General features: G+C 57.8%; 1 protein-coding gene across 4 annotated transcripts in view; it reads right to left on the bottom strand.

Annotated features, from left to right (window-relative positions):
• RAB11FIP3 (RAB11 family interacting protein 3) overlaps window positions 1-25,594 on the bottom strand; it is a 68,580-nt gene that overhangs the window by 25,320 nt on the left and 17,666 nt on the right. For 2 of the 4 annotated variants that reach the window (XM_035339513.1, XM_035339514.1), the window contains exon 3: window positions 12,823-12,914. In XM_035339513.1, the coding sequence (XP_035195404.1) occupies window positions 12,823-12,914 (92 nt within the window). Of the gene's footprint in view, window positions 1-4,252; window positions 4,435-12,822; window positions 12,915-13,075; window positions 13,228-25,594 lie in introns of those variants that run through there. The other 2 variants (XM_035339515.1, XM_035339516.1) reach the window with 2 other exon arrangements.

Raw genomic sequence — 25,594 nt, 5'->3', positions numbered from 1 at the left:
GATGCCCAAGAAAACTCCTCTTCCTCTGCCAGAGAGGCGCACACGGCAGCAACCAGGGCTTTTTGCAAATGTGTCCAAGCAAATGATATCTTTTGGGTGGTCCTTTGGGGACCCAAGGGTTGGACTCAGCCTCGTGGGTCCCTTCCAACTCGGATATTCTGTGACATTTCTCAGAGCCCTGTACCACAGAAGGCCAGCAGCTGGGCAGACACCACGCAGACGTGCCGGGAGAAGGGAAGCTCGCGCTCGAGCCGCCCGCTCCATGCCAGCCGGGCTGGGTGCGCAGCGGGGTGGGCGAACCCTGCTCAGCCCTGCAGGAGAGCGGCACCGATTCGTGCCAGCTCAGCGCACAGACAGACAGACAGCCTCTCACAGCCACCACCCCCAGGTTAAACACGATGGAAAACTTAACAGAACCAGAGTCCAAAGTCACCACCCGCACAAGACGGGGCCAGCCCGGCAAACTCCAGCAGCCGGCAGAGGCTGCTGCAGCGAGCACCGTCACCAACAGGGGAGGCAGTGGCTTCACCTGCCTCCCACGTGAAAACAAAAACAATTTGCAGCGTACACCAAGTTTAGGACAGGTCAGGCTTTGGCATGTGGGACAATGCCGTGTTGTGACACTGTCTGGGGAGACAAAAGCAATCCCCAGCTCACACTGATGTTTCGTGCGGCTCTGCTGTGCGCGGAGCCGTGGGAACCTGAGGCAGCCGAGAGGGCCCGAGGGAGGAGAGCAGCCACCAGCATCTGCACATTTACCTGCCTGCTTCAAAGGGCTGCTTTTTGCCTGCTTGAAACAGATTTAAGGCCAAATTGGAAATAACTTTGCTTGTGGACTCCAAAGTAAACTCTTGTTTTTAAAAAACAAAAATAAACAAAAGAACAAAAACCTTCCTGCTGGAAAGGTTTAAGTTCAGACATACATTCAAGTGTTTTCAAGAACAAAATAAAGACAACTATTGCAAAACAAACAAACAAAAAACACGGAAACAAAACAACCCCCCCAACCCACACGCTGATTAAAAACCCACCCTCTGGAGGTTACAGTCGCTGGCCTCCCAACACAAAGCGCAACAGGGAGCCGAACAGCTCAGCACATCAGAACATCCCAATGCCCTTGAATCAAATGATTTATCTACCAAATTGCTTCAAAAATCTCATCGCCAGGAAAAAATGGTGCAGACTGGCCGATGAGGGGGCAGCCCTGAGGGAGCCAGAGGTAGCCACCAGGACAGCGCAGACCCCATCCTCCTCCAGCCACACCGCGGATGTGCAGCAGTTTTGTTCTTTAAAAGACGACCTGGAACACCATCTGCAAACATTCCCTGTATTTAGCAAAGGAGAAGAATGTGTTTTGCCCTGCCACATCCCACGTGGCATGCATACAGAAACCAGAAGAGACCGGGACAGAAGTTGCTGCGGCTTCGATCACACGCGGCCAGGCAGGGGCAAAGCGAGGGCCGTGGTCCAGGAGCACCTCGAGAAACAACCAGAGAGGCCCCGGCACAACCTGTGCCTGTTCCACAGCCCTGCTGTGCAGTGTCACGGCTCACAGGGCCAAAAGAAACGAGCCCGAAGTTCGTTTTTATCTTATTAAAGCAATTTTAGGAGAAGACAGACTGCTACCTCACTCCTGCATTTTCCTGGCAATAGTGGGTTTTCACAGGATATTTTAGAAATATTCTTTTTTCTTACAGATTAAGAAAAAAAATCGAACAAAACACCACCTGTACACTATACTTCAAGATTAACTCTTTAAGGAGGGGAGAATTGGCAGTTTGTGGGTGTCCCTTGGCCAGCTGTGCTGGGTACCACAAACCATGCGACAGGAGAGATGTCCCCATTTCTGCCAAACTCACCTCCCTCCAACACGGCCGATAGGTAACGGCAGTACAGTAGCATGCTGGACCTCGATTATTCTCTTTTAATGCTTTTTCAATTTCAAATACAAGAGCCTTATTAAAGTTAAACCCGTGCGGTCAATGAGTTATGAGACAGGTGAAACTTTAAACAAAGTTCTCCTCCTGAGCACGAGCGTGGAGAACTTTGCTTTATATTTCATCACAGATTAAATAACTAAACCTCAAGAAAAGATGCCAGAAGGAGATAGGCAAACAAGCAGACTAGGGGAAGATATTACAGAATGCTTGATAAAGCGAAGCAAAGCAAAACCAAAACCCTATGCCCCGGGCAAAGGTGCAGCCGCAGATCTCAAAGCTCTTTTTATGGCCTCGTGAACTGCTGATTTGTACGCTGACCCTTTAATTCCCACTGCCACATCTCCCTCCTCCAGCCAAGCTTGCTTTTCTGTTCACAGGCAGAAAGTAAGCACTTTTTCAGATAAAAAAAAAATATATCACAACACAGCAGGTCAGGCAATGCCCACTTGGCAAACACATCCGTGGGGCTGCAAGCGCCCTCGGCATGAACATCCCCACTGCACGCTCGCAACAGCCCGGTACCACCAGCCCCAGCCTATTTTCGTTTTTAATCAAATAAAACACCGCCTGAGATGCTTCAGGTAAATCTCAGACCTTAAAATCAGGACACCCCACCCCAGCCTGAACTGAAACCACGGCTTGACCGCGGTTCGTGCTGGCGGCCTGACGCCCACGCGAGGCTCAAGCCCCAGCTGCGGCCATTTTGTTAGAGTCACCCGCACGGGATGGGCAGGGAGACGTCAAGGGACCATAAAGCCCTGTCACCACTGACGTGCCCCGTCTGGCAGCCAACAAAGATGGCATGGGGAAGGCAGCTCGAGACAGGCCTGAGGCGATGAGATGCGGCCACCGCCCCCAGAGCCAGCACCAGGCGGCAGCCGGCCGCAGGGACGGGCCCTGCCACACCATGGAGGCCACCACTGAAGCCACATGCGAGCCGGCGAGGCTGGGCATGCAAAGCTTCCTGCTTCTGTGCCGACTTCAGGGCGCCTGCCAGCTTTGCAGGGTGTTTTGCTGGCTGGGCGATCGGGCTCAGGAGGGCTCTGGGGCTGGCAGCCCTTGTGAGGAGCTTTACCAGGCGGGGAGCGGAGCTGCGGCACGCGCTCAGGTGTGCTTCTGTATTTCCAAGCACGTCTGTTGGGAAAAAAACACAGCACACCCCAGGCTCGAGGGAGCATTTGTTTGGCTGCTCTGATCCGTGACGGACAATTTCACCCGAGGTACAAGTGAAGCCCACGAGCGGGGCGGCAGCCGGTCCCTGCCTGCAGCCTCATCGGGCTGCAGCACCGCTGGCCTTGGCCACGGCGACTGGGAAGCTCGGGGGGAGAGGAAAAGGAAAAACAACTCTGTTTTCCCAGCAAGAGTGAGCGTATTTGTGATTCACGCCAGTTCTGAGGGCCAGGCGGGGGAGAGGGATGGGTGGCACACAGCACCCTCCAAGGACACCCCGTGCTGCTCCCATCCTGTGGCCATGGCCCCTGAGCTGGGAACGCCGCTCTGTCCGGAGCCACAGACCTGGGGCCAGGGGAAGGAGACCACCAAAAAGAGCCCCCAGTTGCTCGCTGCTGTGTCCTGCCCTGCAGGGGTGGCCCGGCCGGTGACAGTGAGCCCAGCCCAGCTCGTGGTGCTGGGGACAGGCACCCGCCCAGTCACACGGTGTGTTTAAATTGGCTTTACACCGATGTAAAGGGGAGAGAGGAGGCAAGCTGTGCTGGAGGTCAACCCTGAAATGCCCCGTGTCAGCTCAGCCCCGTGCACCGGCCACAGGCCAGCAGGAACCTGTCACCCACCAAATAACCCCACACCGGGGACCGTCACCACCAGCAAGGCACCAACCACTTGGCCCCAGTATTTGCCTCTTCCTGCTTATTTGGGCAATACCCATTTTTCAGGGAAGCCAGAGGGTCCTCACTGAGCTCGGGGCAAAGACAACAACCCACCTCGCCTGGCACAGCCCCAAATTCAGGTTGACCCAAGCGCCAGCAAAAAGCAGGTCCGGGGCCACCTGAAAAGCTGCCTGCAAGGTTTTGAGGCTCCTGCACTCAACGCCAGCTCTCAGGCTGGGCAAGAGAACACCCACCAGGAAAACAAACAAACAAACAAAAAATGACAAGATCTGGCACATCTTCTGTGCCCAGAAAGCCCTCAGCTGCCATCCTTCCCAGCCCAGCTCCCCGGGCGGACTGCAGCTACGCAGACACAGCCTGCCCCTTCCTGGCAATGCCACGGCTCAGAGTGGTCCCCAGGACGGAGATCTGCCTCCTCCAGGACCCCAGCTCCCTCATTATTTCATGCTAGTGCACAACACTCACCTGCGGACACATTGCCTCTTTGCCCACGTCGAATCGAGCTCCTGCTGGGCAGGAGGAGGGAAGCAAAGTCCCGGAAAGGCTCGGCGCGAGGTTCACCAACAGAGCGCAGGTCGCGGAACAGAGTGCCTTTTGTTCCTGACCTTCCAGCCCCCGCGATAACAATATGTGAGCTAATGCACACTCCCCTGCCGTGTGACTGCAGCCATCCGAGCTACGTGAATACCAAAATAAAAGCACGCCCCACGCGACGGCCAGCCCCGCTCCAGGTGCGCGTGCTTTCTTTCTATGTAAACCTATCTCCAATTAAGAAGGTTAATTTCGAGGAGGGCCATTCTTGCTACAGAGGCTTCCCAGGCTTATCTCATCTTTCCTGGTGTTTCTGGTGAATATTTAAACATTAAATTACCATCTCCTTCCTTATAATAACAAATAGAAAAGTAAATAACGCCCGTGTTGCTCACTCCAGAGACCAGGAGCACTTTGCTGCCGATAAGTGATCGCCGCAGTGACTCAGAGAGCAATGAGGGACGGGTGGGGTGGGTGACTGCCACCCCGAAGGGCTGCTGCTTGGCTCAGCGGGGATACCCAGCCAGAAACACGCCGCCCCAAGTTCCACCTTGCCCCCACCCAAGCTGCTGCTTCTGCAAATAGCGGAGCCGCCGGCACGGTGTGACCCGAGGAAGTGCTCTGGGTCCCCGGGATCCCCCTGTCCCCAAGGCAGCCGCCAGCACAGGGACGAAGTCACCGTCCCTTGAACCCGGAGGTTTGGGCTGTTCTGTGTATATCCGCACCTGGGATCCTGACAGGGCCTTATTTCTCCATCTCTTCATTTTAGCCACCTCTCCTTTTCCTGCAGACTGCTCCCTGAGCCAGCACTCGGGGACAGGAACATCTCAGCCGCACGCTGCCCAGACGCCGCTCCCTGGTGGGCTGGGGACTGAACCCTGCCACGATGCACCCGGAGCTTGCCCCCTCCATCACAGCAGCGATACCCTGACCGAGGAGAGCACCAACACAAGCTTCTTCAGCCAAACGTCCACAAGAGGCACGATGGCACCAGGCCTGCAGGACCCGACTCTTCTGTGGGACCCGCACGCAGCTCCTAACGCACAGAACAAGGAGCTCAGCCCGTCCTGGTTCGCTGTCCTGCTCCAGATCAGGAGCACAGCTCACCATTTCTGGCACAGTTTATCTGACAAGCCCCCCAAGCCCCCATCCAAAGGTCCTACCTCTCCCCCCGCTCCAAGCAACGGATCCAAGCTTTGAGGCTGATCAGAAAGTCGCGCCCTGGTGTCTAGCCTAACCCTCCCCACTTCGGCTACACCCTCTCTTGCATTGTGCATGAGATACCAAAAACTGCTCCTTCCCTCTACAGAAACTTCCCATAATTGAACTTTGGTCTCCCTCAGCCACAGGAGCCAGCATAAATGAGCATTTCTTCCCATTACCTTCACAAATCACATTTTCTCATTTTCTCTGGGCTATTCTTGCTCTCCTCCGGCACACATCCTTCCTGCAGCACGGTGCCCCAGGCAGGACCTTCTGCTCCAGCAACACCAGCAGGAAACGTCTTGCTCGATAACCAGGCGACCCTCTGTGCTCAGCGTGAAAGAGGCAGGGATTTCTGGTAACGAGCACAGCAGCAGCACAGTTATGGTTTAACCCGGGCTCCTGTCCCGGCTCCATCCAGATCTGCCACTTAACTGAGCGGGTCACAGCCCTTTGGCTCCCTCAGCTCCTCTGCTTGTGCCGTGGGACCCCAGGGGCCTTCTAGCACTGCTGTACCGCAAGGCAAGGTTGGTCGGGAGGCACCGAGTGCTGCCAGTTTTACTTTAGGAACTCACTGAGGCAGCTTTGCCTCCTGGAGCTGCCTGATGTGCTGCTCCTGGCCGCCCCGAGCCCCAAGCTGCAGCCGAGCTCCTGCCTCTCTGGGTCCCACGGCCATGCTCGCGGCTCAAGATAAAGCTTCAAGGTCCTTGTTTTCCAAACTCCTTCCAGCTTATCTCGCACAAGGCAAACACTACGACTAGGATCTCTTCCCACCAAGGATACTTCTCACAGTGTGCCTGAACTACGGAGTCCTACTCCAGAGACACTCATGCCCGATTTCCCCACCTCTCACCCCTTACCCTAAGTGGTGCTGAGGTCCGTACAATTTATCAATTTCCTTGGTACTTCCAAGCTGCTTCTTACAAGGGTGTCAGCAGAGCCAGATTTTGGCTTTTGATCCAGCAGTTTTAGCAATTGCCGTGTTTTCTGTGCCTAATCAATGCAGATAACGCCAGCTGTTCGCTTGTTTGCTGTGAACACGAGAGCTCTGCACGACCGGAGCTGCCTTTGCTGCTGCTTCGCGGGGCAGGGAGGCTCCGCGTGCTCCCTGAGGGGACGGACGGACAGGCAGACAGAAAGCTGCATCCATCGCGTTTCACAGAATCACGGAATAGTTTAGGTTGGAAGAGACCTCCAAGATCACCGAGTCCAGCCTCTGACCTAACACTAACAAGTCCTCCACTAAACCATATCCCTAAGCTCTACATCTAAACGTCTTTTAAAGACCTCCAGGGATGGGGACTCAACCACTTCCCTGGGCAGCCTATTCCAGTGACTAACGACCCGTTCAGTAAAGAAGTTCTTCCTAATATCCAACCTAAACCTCCCCTGGCACAACTTTAGCCCATTCCCCCTCGTCCTGTCACCAGGCACGTGGGAGAACAGACCGACCCCCATCTCGCTACAGCCTCCTTTCAGGTACCTGTGGAGTGCAATAAGGTCACCCCTGAGCCTCCTTTTCTCCAGGCTGAACAGTCCCAGCTCCCTCAGCCGCTCCTCGTAAGCCTTGTTCTCCAGACCCTTCACCAGCTTCGTTGCCCTTCTCTGGACTCGCTCGAGCACCTCCATGTCCTTCTTGTAGCGAGGGGCCCAAAACTGAACACAGTACTCGAGGTGTGGCCTCACCAGAGCCGAGTACAGGGGGACAATCACTTCCCTGGACCTGCTGGCCACGCTGTTTCTTATGCAAGCCAGGATGCTGCTGGCCTTCTTGGCCACCTGAGCACACTGCTGGCTCATATTCAGCCGACTGTCAACCAAAACTCAGCCGACTGTCAACCAAAACTCCCACGCTCCTGCAGTTCCAGCCACCCAAGAGATTCTGCGTGCAGCAGCTCTTTACGGCCAAAGCGACGCTAATTCCAGAAACTGGCTTGAAGGGGGTTTGGTGATCACCTTCTGTTCAGACACGATGAGTTTTGGGGCCAGCCCCAATGCACGGGAGCCCGCAGAGGCTGGTCCTAGCAGCCAGGGGAAAGGCACTGGTAGGAAAAGCCTGAGCTGAGCTGCCTGAGGTCCGCAGACAGCTCTGTGCCTTGGCGGAAGGGAAACAACTTCCAAGGCAGGCTGCAGTAAGGAAGGAGTGCTCAGAAGGTCCACGGGGCTGCCAGGAGAGGGGCGCAACCGCCCCCCACGTGCCCACTGCGAGGCACAAGCCAAGAGGCGCGGAGGCCGCTGTGCCCGTGACCTGCTCTTGCAGGCTGTGATTCAGCTGCAGCTCCTCCACCACCGCCGCACAGTTCGAGTCGTACCAGCCTTCAGTCCCCAGGCAGCCGGAGAAATTCCGCGATGTGGATTTAAATTGCCTCCCTCTGATTTTTACACCCTTCCAGAAGCATTCAATTCAATTGCTCCACATGAAAAGAAATTCCAGCTTCAACAGATGCAACCGTTTGCAGCAACCGCTGGCATGCCGTGCCTGCAGACAGGGGGGCTGGGACAGCCGGGGGCATCCCCCTCCCGAAACTGGACGTGGGACCCCACCAAGGACCGCGGGGCCCCACTGAGGACTGCTTTCCTCCCCAGATCCACTCCAGCTGTGCTGCACACGTTGCTCCTGAACGCTTAGCCAAGGGGACAAGCCGGGGGAGAAGGCTTGCAGGGTGCACGTGTCCGGTGAGCGCCGCTGCACGCCTGCTTAGCGCTGCTGTCCTGAGAAAGCACAGCACCCCTCTGGCGGCCACGATGCATCCTTCCTCGCTGCTACCACGGGGAACCCAGCGACTGCCCAGCAGATGGCAACAGCCCTGCACACCGTGCACAGCCCTGCACAGCCTCCCACAGCCCTGCACACCATCACACAGCCCCGCACACTGTGCACAGCCCCACACACCATCACACAGGCCCACTCCTCCCTCTATGCCCCTCACCTTCTGCAGTTTCGGCTGCCCCACTTTGCGCATCTCAAGAAGGGCCGTCCTGCCATCGGGCTGGCCCAAAGCACGAGTTGCCATGGCCGAAATCGGTGTTTGTGTTATTTATCGCACTCCTGGCCAGCCTTTACAGAGCACAGCCTTGCACCGGCTCTGCCTCTCCTCCAGCCCACCTAAGGTTACAAATCTCCGTGCCCAGTAACTCTGGCAGCACACCAAATTTTTGTGGTTTGCTTTCATTTGGGGAGAATCGTGCTATTATCGTCTGATGCTGGGAGAGCCAGCCCGCCCTCTGACTGCTCCAGAGGGCTCAGCTGCCCCCAGGAGACGGGGCAGGTCGGGCAGAGGGCTCTGTCCTGGGGCAGGGCACAGCAGGCATCAAGAAAGCTAACTCCAGATTCACCTTTCCCCCCTCGCAGGGCATCGCAAAGGAGCCCCCGTACCTCAGCAGTGAGTCAGCAGCACAGCTTGATGCCGCCCAGCTGGCAAGGGAGGTGAGGCTAACTCCCACCTCCCGGTTAGTCAGAGCCAAGCTGCAGCAGCCCAGCCTGGGGGAAAGCCGGCGAGGACTCAGGTGCCTGGACGGAGGGACTCCAAGGTCCTTTTGCACCGCTCGGCAGGGCGGCCACACCGCTGGGATTATTGTTAGGTGACGCTTCCCTGCCGGAGCAGAGAGCTGCCTGCAGCCACCACGGTCAGGCAGGGAGGCATCACGTGGGGCTGCCGGCAGGCACGTGGCCCCACGAGGGGATGCTCTCCCTGCTGCGGAGCCGGGCGGGCAGGGGATGAGGTTCCTTCGGCACGCGTGGCAGCGCAGCTAGGGATGGCAGGGAGCCCCCGCAGGCACCACTTGATGAGCAAAACGCCACGTGGCTGCAGGAAGCCAGGCTCCTGCATTTCTGATCCCCTCCGAGCCGCTGTCTCAGCAGAGGTACATGACCAGATATCCTCTCTGGAAACCATTTGACAGAGGGACCGCGTCTGCTGACCGGAGCTGGCAGGGCGCAGCAGGAGCCAGCAGCTCTGCGCTCCCTGTGCAGCTCCTTCGCTCCCGCTGCCTGCCTCTGCGCTGCCCCAGGGCTTACGCTCTGCTCCCACGTGTGCTGACCCTGCTGGGGACTTCCCCTAACTCCAGAAAGCCCAGGCCTTACCCAAACACAACATAAAAACACCGCACTCTCCTCCACGTCGGTTTTTGCCTACAGCCTCTCACTCTCCGTCCCTGCCACCTCTCTCCAAGCCGAGCTGATCCCATCAGGGCTGAGTCCCTGTGTGAAGCGGCAAAGTTCAGACCTTGTCTCCTGCAAGAGGCTTTTCTGCCCCTGCTCGAAGGTGCAAGCGTTGGCTCTCCTCCCTCTGCAGGGCAAACACTCGCTGAAAGACACCGGTGCTGGATCCTCGGGGATTTCTGCAGATGTTCAGTCCTCCCCATGAGAAGAGGGGATGAGTCACCGAGGGGAGCAACCTTATCAACAAAGGGAAGGTATTTTCATTTAGACTGCTTAAAGCTCTTGTTTACACTTGTTTGAACAAACATTTAGGAGAGAAGCTCTCTGCCAAGGCCTCAGCACTTAGAAGAGCCAAGCACTCGAGCCCCTGTGATTCTCCTTGGCTAAGAGGGACCCGAAACCCCCGACACAATAACCGCGACTGCTCGCAGCGCCTGGCGCAGCACACGCAGCACCACTCCTCCGGGTCGCCTTTAAAAGGTTCACTGGTGTGACAGAAGGCCAAAAGCTGGCTGTGCCCCTAGCCCTGCCACCCTGCCGAAGCAAGAGGGGCTCACCCGCAGCCCAAAAGCCTTCGTGCTGAGGCTGCGAAGAAAGCGGTGGCCTCCAAGAGGCTGCTGAGGCTGCTCGGCGGTCCCACGCGGAGGCACATTTTCCAGCCCCACTCTCGCTGTGCACCAGCTTCCCAGGTCTGAAACGAGGACATTCCCATGCAAAATGCTTTTTGGTGGTGCGTGGGGGGAGGTTTGTTCAGAGGAAAGGCAACGCCTTCCCTTTCGGAGGGATTTTTTCCCCCCCTCCTCTCTTCCAGGTAGATCCAGGCAAGGCGGAACACGTCCTGGGGAAGGCCACTTGCTCTGTTTGCTGTCGTTGCTGTTTGTTCTGTTTGCTGTCTCACCGTCTCCAGAGCTCCCTGCTGCACCCAGCCGAGCCCAGCCTGAGCCCAGGTGCTTCTGGCGAGCAGCCCCGCCGGGCTCCGATGCGCAGCGATGAAAACTCCTCGTCTGCTGCTCCCAGCAGGATGCCCTGTGCCGCTCCTCTCAGCCTCCCCGACACAGCTCACGCTGCCCGGGGCACGGCTCCGCAGGACAAGTGGAATAAAGTGCACGTTGGGAGCTCTCCGCTCAGCGAAATGAGAACAAAAAAACACGCGCCCCAAGACACCAATTTATTTTTACACTCGCAACACTGAGCGGTATTTCTCGATCGTGTTCTCATTTGCTGAATCTCTACGAAATCCTTGCAGGCTAGAGAGTATTTCGAACCACGTATCCAAGACAACAAGGGTAATTCTTCCCCAGCATATTAAACATAGGCACCAACAGAGCTCTGATCTTTTCGAGATTACCCTGATTTCAGTAGAATAATCCACTGCCATCTTTCTGAAAAGGCGATTTCAGGATTCGTCACCTTTTTCCTTCGGTTTACCTTGTCGTTGCAAGGAGTCGGTGGCCCAGAGGCAGAAGCGCTCCATCCCGGCGGGGCACGCGCCCGGCTTGTTGGTATTCCTGCCCAGAGCAGCTTGCAGCACTGACGGAGCTCATCTGTGTTAAATTAGCCCTTAGAAAACATCTCCGCTCTGAATCGCAGCGCAATCGTCCCGTGACGTAGGTCTGAGGAGCAAAAACCAAAGCCCTCGCCTCCACGAGCGCTGCGACTCAGGGCGTCACAGCCCCTGAACCGCTCAGCAGGTAAAAAAAAGCAGAGAAAATACAACACATTTGTGACCTCGTGCAATACAGAGGGAGGAATATGAAACTCCATGTCCTGTCCTGCCTTCCTGTCCCCCTTCTTCATCCCGCTATCGCTGGATAGCTACAACTATCCTTACCCCCAGAGAAAAAAGCGCAAAAATTATCTTATGCCCTTGGCACAAGCCGTAGACGAAGACAACAACAGCAGCTCGGCCTATGGAAAAATCATCTCATATCCAGCCCTGGAAAGGTGGAGGGACGCAGGGTCACGAGCTCTTCAGGCCAAGGGAACAAGTGACCTGCTCCGGGTGGCGGTGTCAGCCCGACGCGCTGAGCTGGGGCAGCCAAACGGCTCAGCAGACCCCGCGCCTGGCCGGGACGCGTGCTGCTGGCACCGGGTGTCACAGGGACAGCTCTGAGACATGTCAAGCGATGGACACGTGCTTCTCATGAACGGGGGGAGGAAGGAAGTTGCCCAGCGCCCAATACGTTGTCAGGAAACTCAGCCGAGTAGTTTCAGCCCTTTATCAGAAGGCCAGGATAACGTGTTACAGACTACACAAAGCAAGGACGTGCACTTACATGCAGACCTCAGAGAGCCCTTTTCAAGTCACTATTTCCATGACAAAAACATAAAGCCAAGGGTACCGAGATGAGAGTCAAAAACCCGCAGAGGAAAGCTTAAAGAAGGACGAGCAGAAGGAAGCCATTCGGTCCCCCCGGGGGACCCGAGGGCCAGCAGGCCCCTGCTCCAAAGGCACCTGCAGCACCTCCTGCTCCAGGCTGTGGGGCAGAGCGGCACCGAGGAAGCTTTCAGAGCTAAGCCCCAGACCCCACAGACAACGAACGGCAGCCTCCCTTCCAGCCAGGGCTACAGGGCCCTCCTGCAGCGTGCTCCTCTGCTAAGGAGTGCAGAAGGGAACGGAGGGATGGGCACCACAATGTCAGCAAAAGGAAGGAAGTACAGCATGTAAGCATCCTTGATCAACCCCAAGAACAAAGAGGAAATCTACAATTTGTCTTCTGGTCTACCTTCTGCTGGCCGGATGGCACCAGGTGCCCGCCGGGCCTCAGAGGCAGGCTCCCAGCTGGCTCGTCCCAAAACTGGGCTCACGTTCTGCAACGGCAGCAGCTCCAGCAAGGACACAACCACAGCAGGCACCCGTCCCGCACCCAGGGCACCGCGCTCTGGCACTCTGCAGGCTCAGACAGCGCTAGCAACGGGCAGGTTTTCCCTTGGACGCCGCCTTTAGGTTAAACAGCACCAAATGCTCGGTGCAAATTCTCTGGCCCGGTCACCCACAGCTGAAAGGTTTCGTCCCGACCAAGCGTTACAATCCCCGGGCCGCAGCACAGCGAGCCGCTCCACCCCCCGAGCCCGGCGTGCTCAAGCCTCACGCGGCACAAAGCCGACGTTCACGGGTGTCAGCAGCATTCGTACTTGCCTCAAACGTGACAAAGTCATCAAATTCATCAGGACAGGCCGGGGCTTCCTCCTCGGGGGTATATCCCATATCATACAGCTGGCTGTCAGGATCTGCGGAGGAAGAGAAAAACAGAATCACCAAAAGGAAACCCGCACCCCCCCAAAGCGAAGGGCAGCTTTGGGAGACGCGACAGCAGAAGGACAAGAATTCCCTTCTGCACCCGCCGGTGCCTTCGACGTTCGGAGGGGACCCCTGCCTGCAGGCACCCCACCTCCAGGAAGGGGGGAAGGCAACTCGGGCAGCTGCTCCTGGCGGAGGTCCTACGAGGCCCTGCGCTGCTGCCATGGGGCTAGCGCCTGGACTCGTCCCCAGCCCGCCATGGTCTCCGTTTCTTTTCCTGGTTTCTTCCCTATCTCTGTTTCCCGCATCCCCTTCTTCTTCTTCTCCCAGCAGGCTCTAATCCTGCTGTGGGCAGGGAATACATTAGTTCTGTGTGTGACAGCCAACTACCATGGGAACAGCAGAGAAGGCAGGCGGCACCGAAGCTGTTGTCATCTCCTGCTCCTCCCGTGACCAGCCGCATCAGGAGCCATCCTCACAGGAGGACAGGAAAATAGGGGGTTTTCAAGGAGATTTCTTAAAAAAATTCACTCCTCCCACCCCCAAACACATCTGCAGCCGAGCGGGTCGGCGTTTCTCCGAGCCCTTCGATGAAGGAAGCGCGCACAAATTCTCCCTCAAGCAACAGCTAATGCCCGATCCAGCACGCGACCTAGATCACAGCCTGGGAACGCCAAATCGAGATCAGAGGCTGCAGTCCCAAAATAAACAGCGGGCTCCAAACCACACGCCTCGGAGCCGCGAGCGCTGCGGCACCGGCTTCGCCTGATGCCGACCGACTTGGCCAGGCAAGGGGACGCCGTAACGCCGGCGCTCCCGGGGGGGCTCCGCGATCGTGGAGGCTTTCTGTGCGCCGCTGCCGGAGGCGGACGATGGGAGGAAACTTGTGTGTCCTTCAGGCTGGTGGGTCCATCCTTCGGCCATCCTTCCAGGCTGGGAGGTGCCTACGAGCCTTGCCACGGCCAGGCAGCGTGGCCACACGGGCAGGAGCGTGCACACAGCCTTCTTTCTGTGGTTGGGCCTCAGCAAGAAGCCCGTGGCCTCCTCCGGGCACCAAGGAGGGCCATGGTCCACCCCAGGGACCTGCACAGCCAGCGCAGAGGCAGGTGGTGAGGGCACGGGGCAGGCACGCCTGCAGCAGCACCCTCCAACCCACACGGACCGTCTTTGGGCTGGCCACCAAACGCAGACACAGCGGGTGCCTGGGAGCCTTCGAGGCGATGGCCACCAGCAGCTCGGGGCTGCCAGAAGCCCGCACGGGGCCTGATGGGAGCCACCCAGCCCAGGGCTGGGGCTTCTGGGGCTGGACTGCAAAGCAAAATGAGGACCAAGCCAAATTACTCTTCCAGAAGCCAGGGAACGCCGACGCGCTCTACAGCGAGCGCGCTGCGGGGTGGTGGCCTTAGCAGAAGAAAGGTGCTCTGGTTTGCGGGGCACGACTTTGCTGTCCCTGCTGCTTTCCCTGCTGACAACCCCGGGGCGAGCGGTGCCCCCGGGGGCTGGCAGCACGGGAGGAGACAACCTCAGGTCGCCTCCTGCTACCTTCACCTGGGCAGAGCGCCCTGCAGGCCGTAATCCGGTGTTCCCACTGATTTTCCCTGCCTCTGCTCAGACGCGAGAGGCTCCCTGCCGACAGCTCCCCGGGGATGGGGACAGGGACCTGCGGGCTGCGAAGCCACGGCAGCACCTGGGAGCAGGGCTCACCCAGGAGAGCCTCTGCCCGCTCCCAGGACAGCGCAACGGCGCTGCTGGAGGACATGGCCACCTCCAGAGCCAGGCACAGGCTGCTCCCTTCTGCTTACCCCACTGCCAATTTTTTGTCTCCTCCCCCTCAAACTAGACACATGGAAAGCTGATTTTCCACAGACACAGATATTTATTCAGCTCCTTCCTTCCTAAGGTGCTTCAGAAGGGAGGATTTACAGTCAAGCGAAGGCTTCCAGTTCCCCCAGGAAGCAGAGGCATAAAGCGTGGGCAGCCGCGGCACGACCAGCTCCTTGCCATCAGCCGTCCCCATCGCGGCTCCTGCCCAAAGCGAGCGCTGCTGGAGCCCTCTGGGCTTTCCTCGGTGCAGGGCGAGCAGGAGGCTGGTTGCTCCATCTGTCTGCGGGGCGAGCAGCCCGCAGAGGGGTCTGTGCGCACACGGGGCTCGTTTTCACAGCAAGCTCCGTTGCTGAGAGCAAGGAGAGGCCCTCCGAGAGGTCCCTGACGGTGCCTTGGCTGAGCAGATGCCATGCCCAGGGGACAGAGCCCCACGTTTCCATCTCCCCCTGCTCCACTTGGAGAGCAAAACCGAACAAAACAAGCAGCACAGGTTGACTTCCCTGCTCGATTCGTTCCCTCCCCCTCCTAAAAAGCCATATGGTGCTTTGTGTATAGGGCGAGTTGCCATGGAGAGCTTGCCTGCAAGCCTCCCAGCACAATACGCTGCGTTAAGCTTCCAAATTCCTGCCCAAAAGAGCCCCAGACCCAAGAGACCTCTGCGGCTCCACCGGCGAGGAGCAGCAGTGACGGCGCGGTGCAGCCCCGTCCTGCAGCACACGGCCAGGAGGGACGGGAGGGAGCACACAGCCCACGTCCAAATCCCAGCCGATCCCCTGCTCCCCTTCACATCCCCTTCCCCACGCCCCTCGCACCACAAAGCAGACCTTCTTCCACCCAGCCCCCATTTCCCTTGGCACCTTCCTTCTCTCCAACAGTTGCACACCCTTGGCGTCGCCTCCCTCCGTCCCTCCAGCGCCGCTCAGCAGCACAGCCTTCGCCCAGGTCGGTCCCGAGGGCGGTCTGCATCCCTCCCACCTGCATCCCTCCCACCCGGCTGCCCACCATGGCTTCACCCCCCCCATTTCCAGCTCTACCAGTCACCCTTGCTGCTGGTCCTGGTATCTCTGAGCAGAGCCCAGAGCTCAAAGCTACAAATCAGGCTCCACCAGACCCTACAGGGAGCTCTGCTGCCCAACAGTCTCCTCACAGAGGCTACAAGCTATACGCCGTGTCTTTTTCCCAGATTAATGGCACTAATTTACCTGACGTATTGCTCACGCAGCGTGCCCGACACCTGGATAAACTAGTGGGGTAGCACAGTTCCACCAACACAGCTGATGGGGAGCAGACAGAAGCTGCACCCAGTGAGACCAGGGACATTTTTGTACCACCCGGTGAGACTATTAATAAATAACTAAAGAGATGCAATGAGCAGATTAATGCTCTGCAGCGCCCCTCGGACACCTCTTCCCACCCCTGCCTTGACGTTTCCCATTGCCTGACGTATGCATGCCCTAATCCCCCTGGAGATCACCTTCCCAGCTTGCTGCATGGCCACAGCTGGGAGACGGAGACGCGCCTCCACACGAGCTCCCGGCCTCCTCCAGCCTGCGGTGAGCCCAACTCAGAGCAGCCAGCCCCAGCTCTCCGTTTTCCCCTACACATTTGATTTTCTCCCCATTGCTGCTCTGCTGCTGGCTGCCTCTGGGCTCTGCATTAAATCCTGCAACCCCCTCTAGCCTTCAGATGCCCTCGTTCCTCCCAGCGTCTTAAAAATCTTTGTCCAAACTCCTTCGTGCAAAGCCTCTGTCGTGGACCATCCCTGAACGTATCTGCGCGCTCTCCCACTGATGGGTATTCGCTCTCGCCTTTTACAAGGACCACGAGCCCAGGGCAACCGCTGTCTCGCATCTGTCTCACATCTGGAGCCTCTGCCAGCAGCAGAGATGCAGCCAGGTGGCACAGAGCACGTCCAGCGAGCAGGAGGGGTCCTGGGCTCTGCGTGGGGCTGGGTGCGCACCGAGCTCTTGCCGCGCTCTCCGTCCTCTCGGTGCTCTTCGGGAAGGCTCGGAGGTGTAACTATAGCCTGGGCTTTTCAAGCAACGCAGCACAGCGTGGAGCTACAGGAAAAGAAGTCACGGGGCACAGAGGGCTCCTGAAATAGATTCTAAAAACTGCTTTCAAAAGGCAGCGTTGCAGTGAAAAGGCACCTTGAGTGAAGAGCTGTGGGTACGGGAGTGACACGCCGGTCAGAAACAGAGCCAGTTTTATCGACTTCATATAGGCATGACCTAGAAAAACAGGGCCTTTCAGAAGTATTTAAGTCATCTGGCAACACGCTGCACATACTGCTGCAAGCCACAGAGCCACAAACTCGCTGCGATTCCAACAGCCTGGGCTACGTGCAGCCTGCAGACCGGAACCACCCAGCGCGGCACTAAGGCGAGGGACCTGCACGCGTGGCACGGAACAGCCACCCCGAAAGGCAGCCTGAGGTTGGGGTCGCCTTACGAGAGGGCAACCGACACAGACGGAGCTCCCTTAGCGGGCACGCTGCTTGAAAACGAGGTGGCAGAAGAGAGGCAGAGAGCACTATCACTGACAGGCACCCAGGGCAGCGGAGCCAGCGAGGAAGCCACCGTCCGTATTTCCAGCAGCACCTCGGGGCCTTGTGCTCTCAGCACGCTTCCAGGCCCCCCACGTGCTGTCACCGGCCACAGGACGAGGCTGGCCCCAGCCCCGCCGTCCTCCCTTCTGCTTTTCCTAAGCGATGCACGAGCACGCTCCAAACATGATGCTGCCGTGCAAAATGGTAGCACCGAGCAGAGCCAGAAGCAGCAGCAGCTACTGTGCCCTCCACGTCCATCTCCCGTCAGCACCAGGAGCACCACGGAAGGCCAGCAGCCTTTTCCAAGGAGAAGCACAGACACCTCCAACCTCACCCCCTCGAGCACCACTGCCCTCCTCCCTGCACACCACTTGGGCGCCAAGCGGCAAACCTGCTTCCCCCCGGAGCTCCTCCAGGGCTGGGAGCTCCCACCGCAGGAAGACTCATTTCACAACAAAAGCTACACGAACGGAACAACCAAGCGGCACGCTCAGGCCCCCAGGGAAGCAGCATCGGCACCGAGGTTGCTCACACCACCTCACCCCAGCCCCACGCAGCGAACGCGCCTCAGCAGCCCCGCGTTCCTTGGCTGGCGCTGCTCGCGCATCGGGACTTCGCAAACATCCCCTCTGATCCGGCCCTCGGGCGGTGTTTGGACGCACCATCTGAAAACAGAACGGAAAGAATCGGCTTCGTGGCATCCAAGCACAGACCCGGGCACCTTCCCTCCACCTCGGGACCAGCTGCGGCACCGCAGACGGACCTGGGAGAGGAAACCCCACTAGGGCGTGCTGGGTTTGGTCTCGAGGTGAACCCGCAGGTCCCCATTTTTCATTTTCTCTGCTATTTGAGCCGTTTCAAGTGAGTGTTAGCAACACCAGCTCGCATTCCTCGGGACCTGTGGCAGGCCGTCGCTCTGTGACCTACCAGCGGAGAGCGCAGAGACCGAGCCTGCAGCACAGCAGCAGCTGCCAGGCGAGGCAGCCAGCCTTCCCTCCCGACATCCCCCACTTCACAGCTCCACAGCTCCTGGTTTCAGCACCTCTGTATTTCAGCAAACAAAGCTGGATTTTGCAGCCAACAGCTTTATTCCCCGCTCTGCGGGGAGGGCGAGGCAGGACCCCTTCTAAGAGGGCGCACACGAGTGCGCAAGCAGCACAGCAGCCTGCTTCGATGCTGCCCAGACCCTCCCGGCTCACCAGCAGCCTTCCTGGTGGAAGCTGCCACGTTATTCCTGCTGAGCAATCTGTAACTACCGAGTGCAGGAATAAAACTCCATTCAAAACAAAACGGGATTCAAAGACGAGGAAACGGAGAAGCAACAGGAGGACTCAAGCCTCAGAGGGGGCCGAGCGGGGGGGGGCGCAGCAGCTCTGCCACACGCACATCAGGCTGCAACCCCAGCCAGGAGGCACGGACAGCTCGGTACCGACAACGGGACGGAGGGCAAGAAGCGAGGCAGGGCTTGGCCAGAACCCCAGGGCTGTGCTGCCACCCATCCCTCTCCTTTCAGGGGCTGGGCCTCGGTGTGCCCGCTGCTCACACACCACAGCCCAGCCCCGCAGCCCTGCAATTAGGACCAATTTCCCAGCAAAGCCGCATCGCGGGCACCGCCTGAGAACACGAGCAGAAAACGCTCAGAAGAAATCAGCCTCGGTCTGTCAAGGCATCACACCGGCACCCTCAGCACACAGACACAAGCCTCCGGGCTGCAACAGAGCCAAGCGGTGCTATCCGGAGAAGGAAGAGTCCTAGGTAAGTAATTATCCCCTCATATTAATGAGCGGACACCAGATTGACTGGATTCCTAACGAGGAAGGAATGTGCGTGCCCACAGCTAGCCGGCTCTCCGAGAGGCAGGAGGCCAGGCTGCTCTGCTCGCCTCCCTGTACCCACGCTCAGGCAGCGTCCCTCCCTGCTCTGCAGCCACAGCTTTCTGGTGAGGACCCAGGAGATGTCCCTCACCCCCCAGCCTCGAGCCGAGCACCAATAATTTGGTGCCCCTTGCTCCTGGGCGTACACATGCTTTTGTGTTTCTAACAGAAGCAGCTTTTTTCTTTTTTAGTAGTCATCTTCTCCATAGAAGCGAGCACCGAGAACCTCTCCAGGCCTCCATCTCCACGTCTCCAGGACTCCAACGAAACTCGGTTCTGTTTGCACATCGACCGCCTTCCCAAGCGAACAAGCAGCCCTGCAGCGCTTTCCCTTCTCCTTTGCCAGAGCAAAGCCCTCTTCCTGGCACCAAACTCAGGCCGCCCAGGTTTGGGTTATGCTCCGAGGGTTGAAGCAGCAGGCACCAAGCTGCTTCACTCCACTCCACCAGGACCCGGGGCTGTCCCTGCTAAGCCCCCCCACGCCCCCTGGGTGGGCTGTGCGAGGAGCGTGGCTGTGCAGGGGGTGCGCGCTGGGGGTGCTGCTTTGGGCACCTGGTCCTGGATTTTGCATCCCAGCTTTGCCCTGCTGCGAACCAGGCCTCCCTTGGATTTTGTTTCAGTTTGGGACCTGTGGCAGCGACTGGACGCAGCAAGATTCCTCCGGTCTATGCATCCAAAATATTCATAAAGAAAGAATCCTGAAAATTGCTAAAGGCTTCCTGGGCAAACCACTTGTTCTCTGTGTCCCTGAGGGCTGCGAGGCGTTAGTGGCAGCACGTCTGAGCGACTCCCGGCCCTTCCTGTCCCAGAGCTGCGAGCAGGCCTCCGGACACGGCTCCTACAGCTCCTGCGCTTCCCCTGAAAGTAGGTCACTGCAGCCTGTCATCTGCCAGGCTGCTCTGGGGAAGACACGCTCCCCGCTAAAGCACGGAGCAGGCCAGCTTCATCCCTGATGTAACCCTTCACCGAGCTGCCAAGGTACAAAAAACAAACGAACGTCCCTGACTGTTGACACAAATGAAGAGGAACGCGGGCCAGGAAGCCCTCGGGAGCCCCCCCTCCCAGCAGCGTCCCAGAGCTGTCTCCAGCTCTGCTCGTGCTGCTGCAGGGAGCTCCGTGCTCGGAGTGAGCCTCACTGAGCGCAGGCAGCCACCGGGCCGGAGAGAAATAACTCTGTGCAGGTCGTGCTTTTGTTCCTGCTTTTCCTGTTAAGCAGCAGATATCCTTCCTCCCGGTCGAAGCAGCTTGAAGGCATCCTTTCTGGCACGACGGTATTCTGAAGCAGAGGGTGAGCAGCAGAAGCACCCAGCACTGACCTCACCTCCTCTCTGCTCCAGAGCCGCTCCCGGGCACGCAGAGCGTCCTCGCCCTCCGGCCACACAGCCTGCAGCTCCCTCGGAGGCAGCTATTAAAAACACATGTGGGGAACAAAGGTAGGTGCTCGAGCGGGCACAGCTTTCCCCTTGTTTCAAGAGGTCTGAGAACAAGGGGGTGGGCAACAGGCGTCTGAGGAAGCCCCCCTCTGAAGGCAGCCAAGCAGCTCCACGCGCCGGCCTGCCACGGGGGAACACCCCAGCGCCCTGCTGAAGCGGCCGATCTCTGCTGGTGGCGATGCCTCTGCAGGACAGGGATGGAGACAGACCTCAGGCTGCCGCAGCCACGGGGCGCCTCTGAGGAGCTCACCTCGGTCAGACGAGGATGTGGGCTCCTGATCCGCGCCCCTGCGGGCGAGGGGTTAAACGCGACTGGTTGCCCTCACGGGTTTCCACCGACAGGCTCAGCAGTTTCCAGGACAAGCGTTCAAGCACCGCTACTTGAAGAGAAAACCAAGTTTGGTTCTTCCAAGAAAGGCTCACTGCAAAGAACAGCGGGGGGATTTTTTTCCCTCCCCTCCTAAGTATACACACACATTTTAATATGACATTTAAGCCTTCGCTCCTCTCATTGGAGGAATTGACAGTTATCTTCATAAACTCCTTATCCCAACAAGCAGCATATGGCAGAGCCGAACAAGATGCGATGCAAAAAAGGCCGAAGATTTAATCGGAGCAATTTTGATTTTATTCTTGCTCATGAATCAATCTTGATTTCCCATTCATGGCAGCCCCTGTTCTCTGAATGGCAGCCCTACACAAAGAGGCATCTGTTCTACCTCCAGCCGTCGCACGAGCTGCCTCCCCAGCCAGGGACAGCACGACCAGGGTTAGGAACAGGCAACACCGACGGGAGAAGTGCTGCAGGAATGAAGAGACCAGCAGGTCCGAGAAGTAGGAAGCGTTCACGGCAGCGCCAGATCCTCTCCGAGCCACTGAACGTGCACGTTCGCTCTCTCCCCATCTGCCAGGCGTCAGCGAATGCTCTCCTCTTAAAAATCAAGCACCTGGAATAGCGAATGGGGCCTGGGCTCCCCGCTGACAGCGGCGTGCTCCGATGCTAGCAGGGGCCTGTTGCAATACTGCCCCGCTTACTGCCACACAAACGCAGCCTCATAAAATAATCACTGGGTTGGAAGCGTACAAGGGAACGCACGCCTTGGCTTCTGGAATTCTCTCTGTGCAAGGAAAGCTTGCGTTTCGTGGAGCAAAAGCCATCTGCAATGCAGATCCCACAAAGAAGCTACACGCAAACCACACAGTGGCTTACGTTGCCAGCCAGCCAGAAGGCTGCACACCTTCAGACGCTCTGCGGAGCCAGGGCAGCAGCCAGCCCGGCTCTTTGGAAGTTCAGAGCCACCGGGTGCTAGCCACCAGTCCCATGCAGGCACTGAGCGGCTCGTGGGCAGCTGGAGCTGTGACCCCCGCCTGGATCACCCAGCGCCAGCTTTGCCGTTCGCCCCCTGCCTTACGCCCGCTCCAGAGCTCTGCTCTCGTGCCCCCGGCCGCTCACTCGGGAACCCGAGGCTGGCCACGCTCCTCCTGCCGCAGGCCTCGCTCACCCCGCGGGCTGCCCGCCCCGAGCTCGTTAGCCCAGCGCCGCTGACGACCCCGGCGCTGCCGAGCGTCCCCCGGGCGGTGCCCCAGCGGTTGCAGCAGGCAGGAACTCCGCTGCGGCTTCCAGGTTTGGGTGTTGGCTCCGGAGCGGTATTTTCCATCTTCCCGAATCCAAAGAGCTTTCAGTTCAAGAATTTGAAGAGGGATTTGACTGTTTCCATCCTCGGGCCCTCCCCCGGTGCCTCAGTGGACACGCTGTCCGCACAGAGCTCCTTCTGTTCGGGGAGCGCAGCGGGCGGACGGCGCCCGGCCCTGCCGTCAGCAGCGGCACCCCGAAGGGACACCAGCAGCTCGCCCTGCACGCAGCACGGAACCTGCACCGTGGGATGCGGGGGGTTGTTTTTAAGGCAGATGTTACAGATGTTGCAGATCGCGGCACAAGCGGTAATTACAGGCTTTGTCCTCCTCTGCTACTGAATTTTGGTCTGCTACAAAGGGACATGAAAAATATCCTACTGGATGCCAAGAGGCCTCTGCAGAAAAACAAACCAAAACAAAAATAACAGGTGTTTGAACTTAAAAGGTTCTTAAATATCCTGACAAAGAAAGGAGCGCTTGTGAACACAGCCTTCTTGTTCTCCTCTAGCCGGCCCCGTGGCAGCTCCTGCACCAAACGCAGACCAGAGCTGCTCCGGGCACGTCGACTTCAAACGACGGGCTCCATCTCACTACCCCCGTCCCAGGGTCAGCTCCTTGCCGGCACGGCAGAGACCTTGCTCGTTCCCAGCAGCTGGCACGCAGCTTCTCGTGCCCGGTTCTTACGGAGGGGATCCCCCCTCAGCCCTAGCGAGGGGGAGGCAGCAGCCACACGGGTCCCCCAGCTCAGTTCCCCGGCAGAACAACTCCGGAGAGGTCCCACGGGCGCTCACTGAGCCAGGCACACCCTGTTTTCATTGGGCTGTGGGTTTCCCCAGCAGTACACACCTTAAGGAGCTTACTAGAAAGGAAAGGAGTTTTAAAGAAAAGGTCCTTTGCTATCTTTTAATACCGCTGAGGACCACGTTCTCCTATTAAGTCTTCTCTATGGGAAGGGTGGAAGGTAAGGCAGCCACAACAGGCTAAAAAATCTCTCACCATAACCTCAAATCCTGCTTCTACAGCATCTAAGTCATTTTGCTCTTTTTCTCCATGGTCAGCATCACCTGGCAGGACAGCAGCTCGCAGCAGCGAAGACCAGACCTGCGAGGAATCGCTCCGCCGTAACGGAGAGGTGGCACGGTGGCTCTCGGTGCCGCGTGGTTCAATCCTGCTTCGCTCTGCGCTGACGGCAGGGGCAATTCCCCGGCGTCCCAGATCAGCGTTCCCTCAGCCAGCGGGATCACTCCAACAGCTGGCAGGGGACTAGGACTGAGCCTTCTGTCCTCCCTGGCCGTAGGGGCTCACTGAGCACGGGAGCGGTTGTAAGAAAGCAGCTGCCTATGCAGGCTTTGCTGGTTTTGTGTCGGGCTGGACCACAGGAGCCTGAGTGGCCTCCAGAGAGCCTCCAAGGGGGGGAGAGGGGAAGGAAAGCGGAGCACCCTCAGAAACAAACCTCACCTGCCTCGAGGCAGTCACTGCGAGGCACGAGCTTTCCAAAAAGGATCCTTTCTCCCTCCCTCCCCAGAGATGCAGACGGATTAGCCAAGCATCTCCTCGCTCCTGATTTACCCCCCGAATGCCTGCAGAGATTAGGCCCCTGCCTGCACGCAGGCCTGGGGTTTTCACCCAGCTGCACGCGTGGCCGCCAGTATCATTCCTGCCCAAAACTTGAGGGGGAAAGTCTGAGGAAACCACTCAGATCACGCACCGTGTTGGGATGCTGCCGCCCCTCTCCCCCTGCTCCTTCGTTCCAGCCGCAGCACCGTGCTATTGCCATGGCCCTCAGCAGCTCCATGGCCAGGGGAAGCCCAGAAGAGCTGAGAACAGTGAGAAATCCCCAGCAACCACAGATGTTACGTCAGGTCTCACTTCAGGGATGGACCAAAGAGCTACAGTCTACCAGGAAATGCAACAGAGCTCTCTCTGGCTCAAAAAAAGGCCAAGCTAATTAACAGAGCCTTGTTAAAAGGAACTCGCAGCAGCAAGCACAGCCTCTGCTGTCTTTACAAAGGGAAGATCAATATCGACCACCTGAACGGCAGCAACAAATCCTCGAGATCATTTCAACGTGAACAACTGCTCGGCTGGTAAGACCTGAAGAAGCACTCTGTGCCCTGTCCCACGTTTTTCCGTAGCTGCTCGATGCTGTGCAACATTAGAGTGCTCTGCTGTTCTTAACCACTGTAATAAATACGTAGCAATCTCTTACAAGGTTAATAAATAGGATCTTGAAAGCTTTGTCCGGATCTGCTTTTTCCATCCAATTAATATAACCCAATACTAGAGCAATGAATTATTGAAGAGAAATACAAGCCGTGGCTTTCACAAACACGCTCGACTCCAGTAGCGATTTATTACAAATTAATAGCACGCTGCATCTCCTCCTGCACCACGAGAGCTGCACTCAGCCACCCGCCAGGCTACAGCGGCCACCAAAGCTCTGGAGCTGCCACAAGACCTAACCACAGAGGGAAGAGCTGCGCACAAATCAGCCGGGGGAGCAGGAGGAGGGACGGATGGCCGACAAAAACCAGAAGCTGCTCCTGCTTTTCAGGGCTTTTCTACTCATGGAACAAACCTGGTCGGTACGGGAATAATTGGTCTTTGACTGTACCAGTGCTCACAAGCACGCTGGGCGTGCAGGGGTGACAACACGGCGCACGTTCATCCCTGCATGAAAGCAAGGCTGAAATTTAAGACAGGCCTTACTGTAAACGGGACTGATTAATGTGCAAATGCGACGCTTCCAATTTGCACATTTAAAGTTACATCTGCTCAGCACGAGGTTTCCAATGTTTTTCACACCCTGTCCTTAAAAACACATTTGCCCCCAAATGAACCTCCAACACTCGTCTTGGAGATGAATCCCACATTGAAAAAAAAAGCTGTGTTTATTTATTTTTTTCCTCCCCTCTTCACCAAAGCAGTTCGAACCCCAGCCAGCCAGAAAGATCTCAGCATTTCCCCAAGCTATTGCTCTGGAAGCTGCGACGAGCCCCTGAAGAGCAGCATCAGAGCTGCCACAGGCCCGTGTAAAGGTTACCTGCCAGGCAGCGAGTTCAGAGCCCGTTTCACGTGCTTCTTGCCAGAAAGCATTTGTATGATCCTCCAGACAGCTGGAGTGGAGGTAAATCCACCTACGGTGGGCAGAAGATTCGTGCTCTGCAGCAGCCAGAGGGGCATCTCCAGCAGCAGGTCGGCCAAGCCACCCCTCTGCCCGAGCAGCAAAGCCCCGCAGAGCCACAGGTGAGAGCAGGTGCCAAACCAGAAGGGGGTTTCTCCGCTCGGCTTTGCTGTTCCCATCACACGTTTAGGGAGGGACTTTCCCGATGAGCAGGAGAGCACGCAGCCACCAC

This window comes from Oxyura jamaicensis, chromosome 14 (assembly GCF_011077185.1).
Source record: "Oxyura jamaicensis isolate SHBP4307 breed ruddy duck chromosome 14, BPBGC_Ojam_1.0, whole genome shotgun sequence".
NCBI classification, from domain to species: Eukaryota; Metazoa; Chordata; class Aves; order Anseriformes; family Anatidae; genus Oxyura; species Oxyura jamaicensis.
The sequence above is the reverse complement of the archived record's forward strand: the minus strand, read 5'-3'. Positions and strand labels throughout refer to the sequence as shown.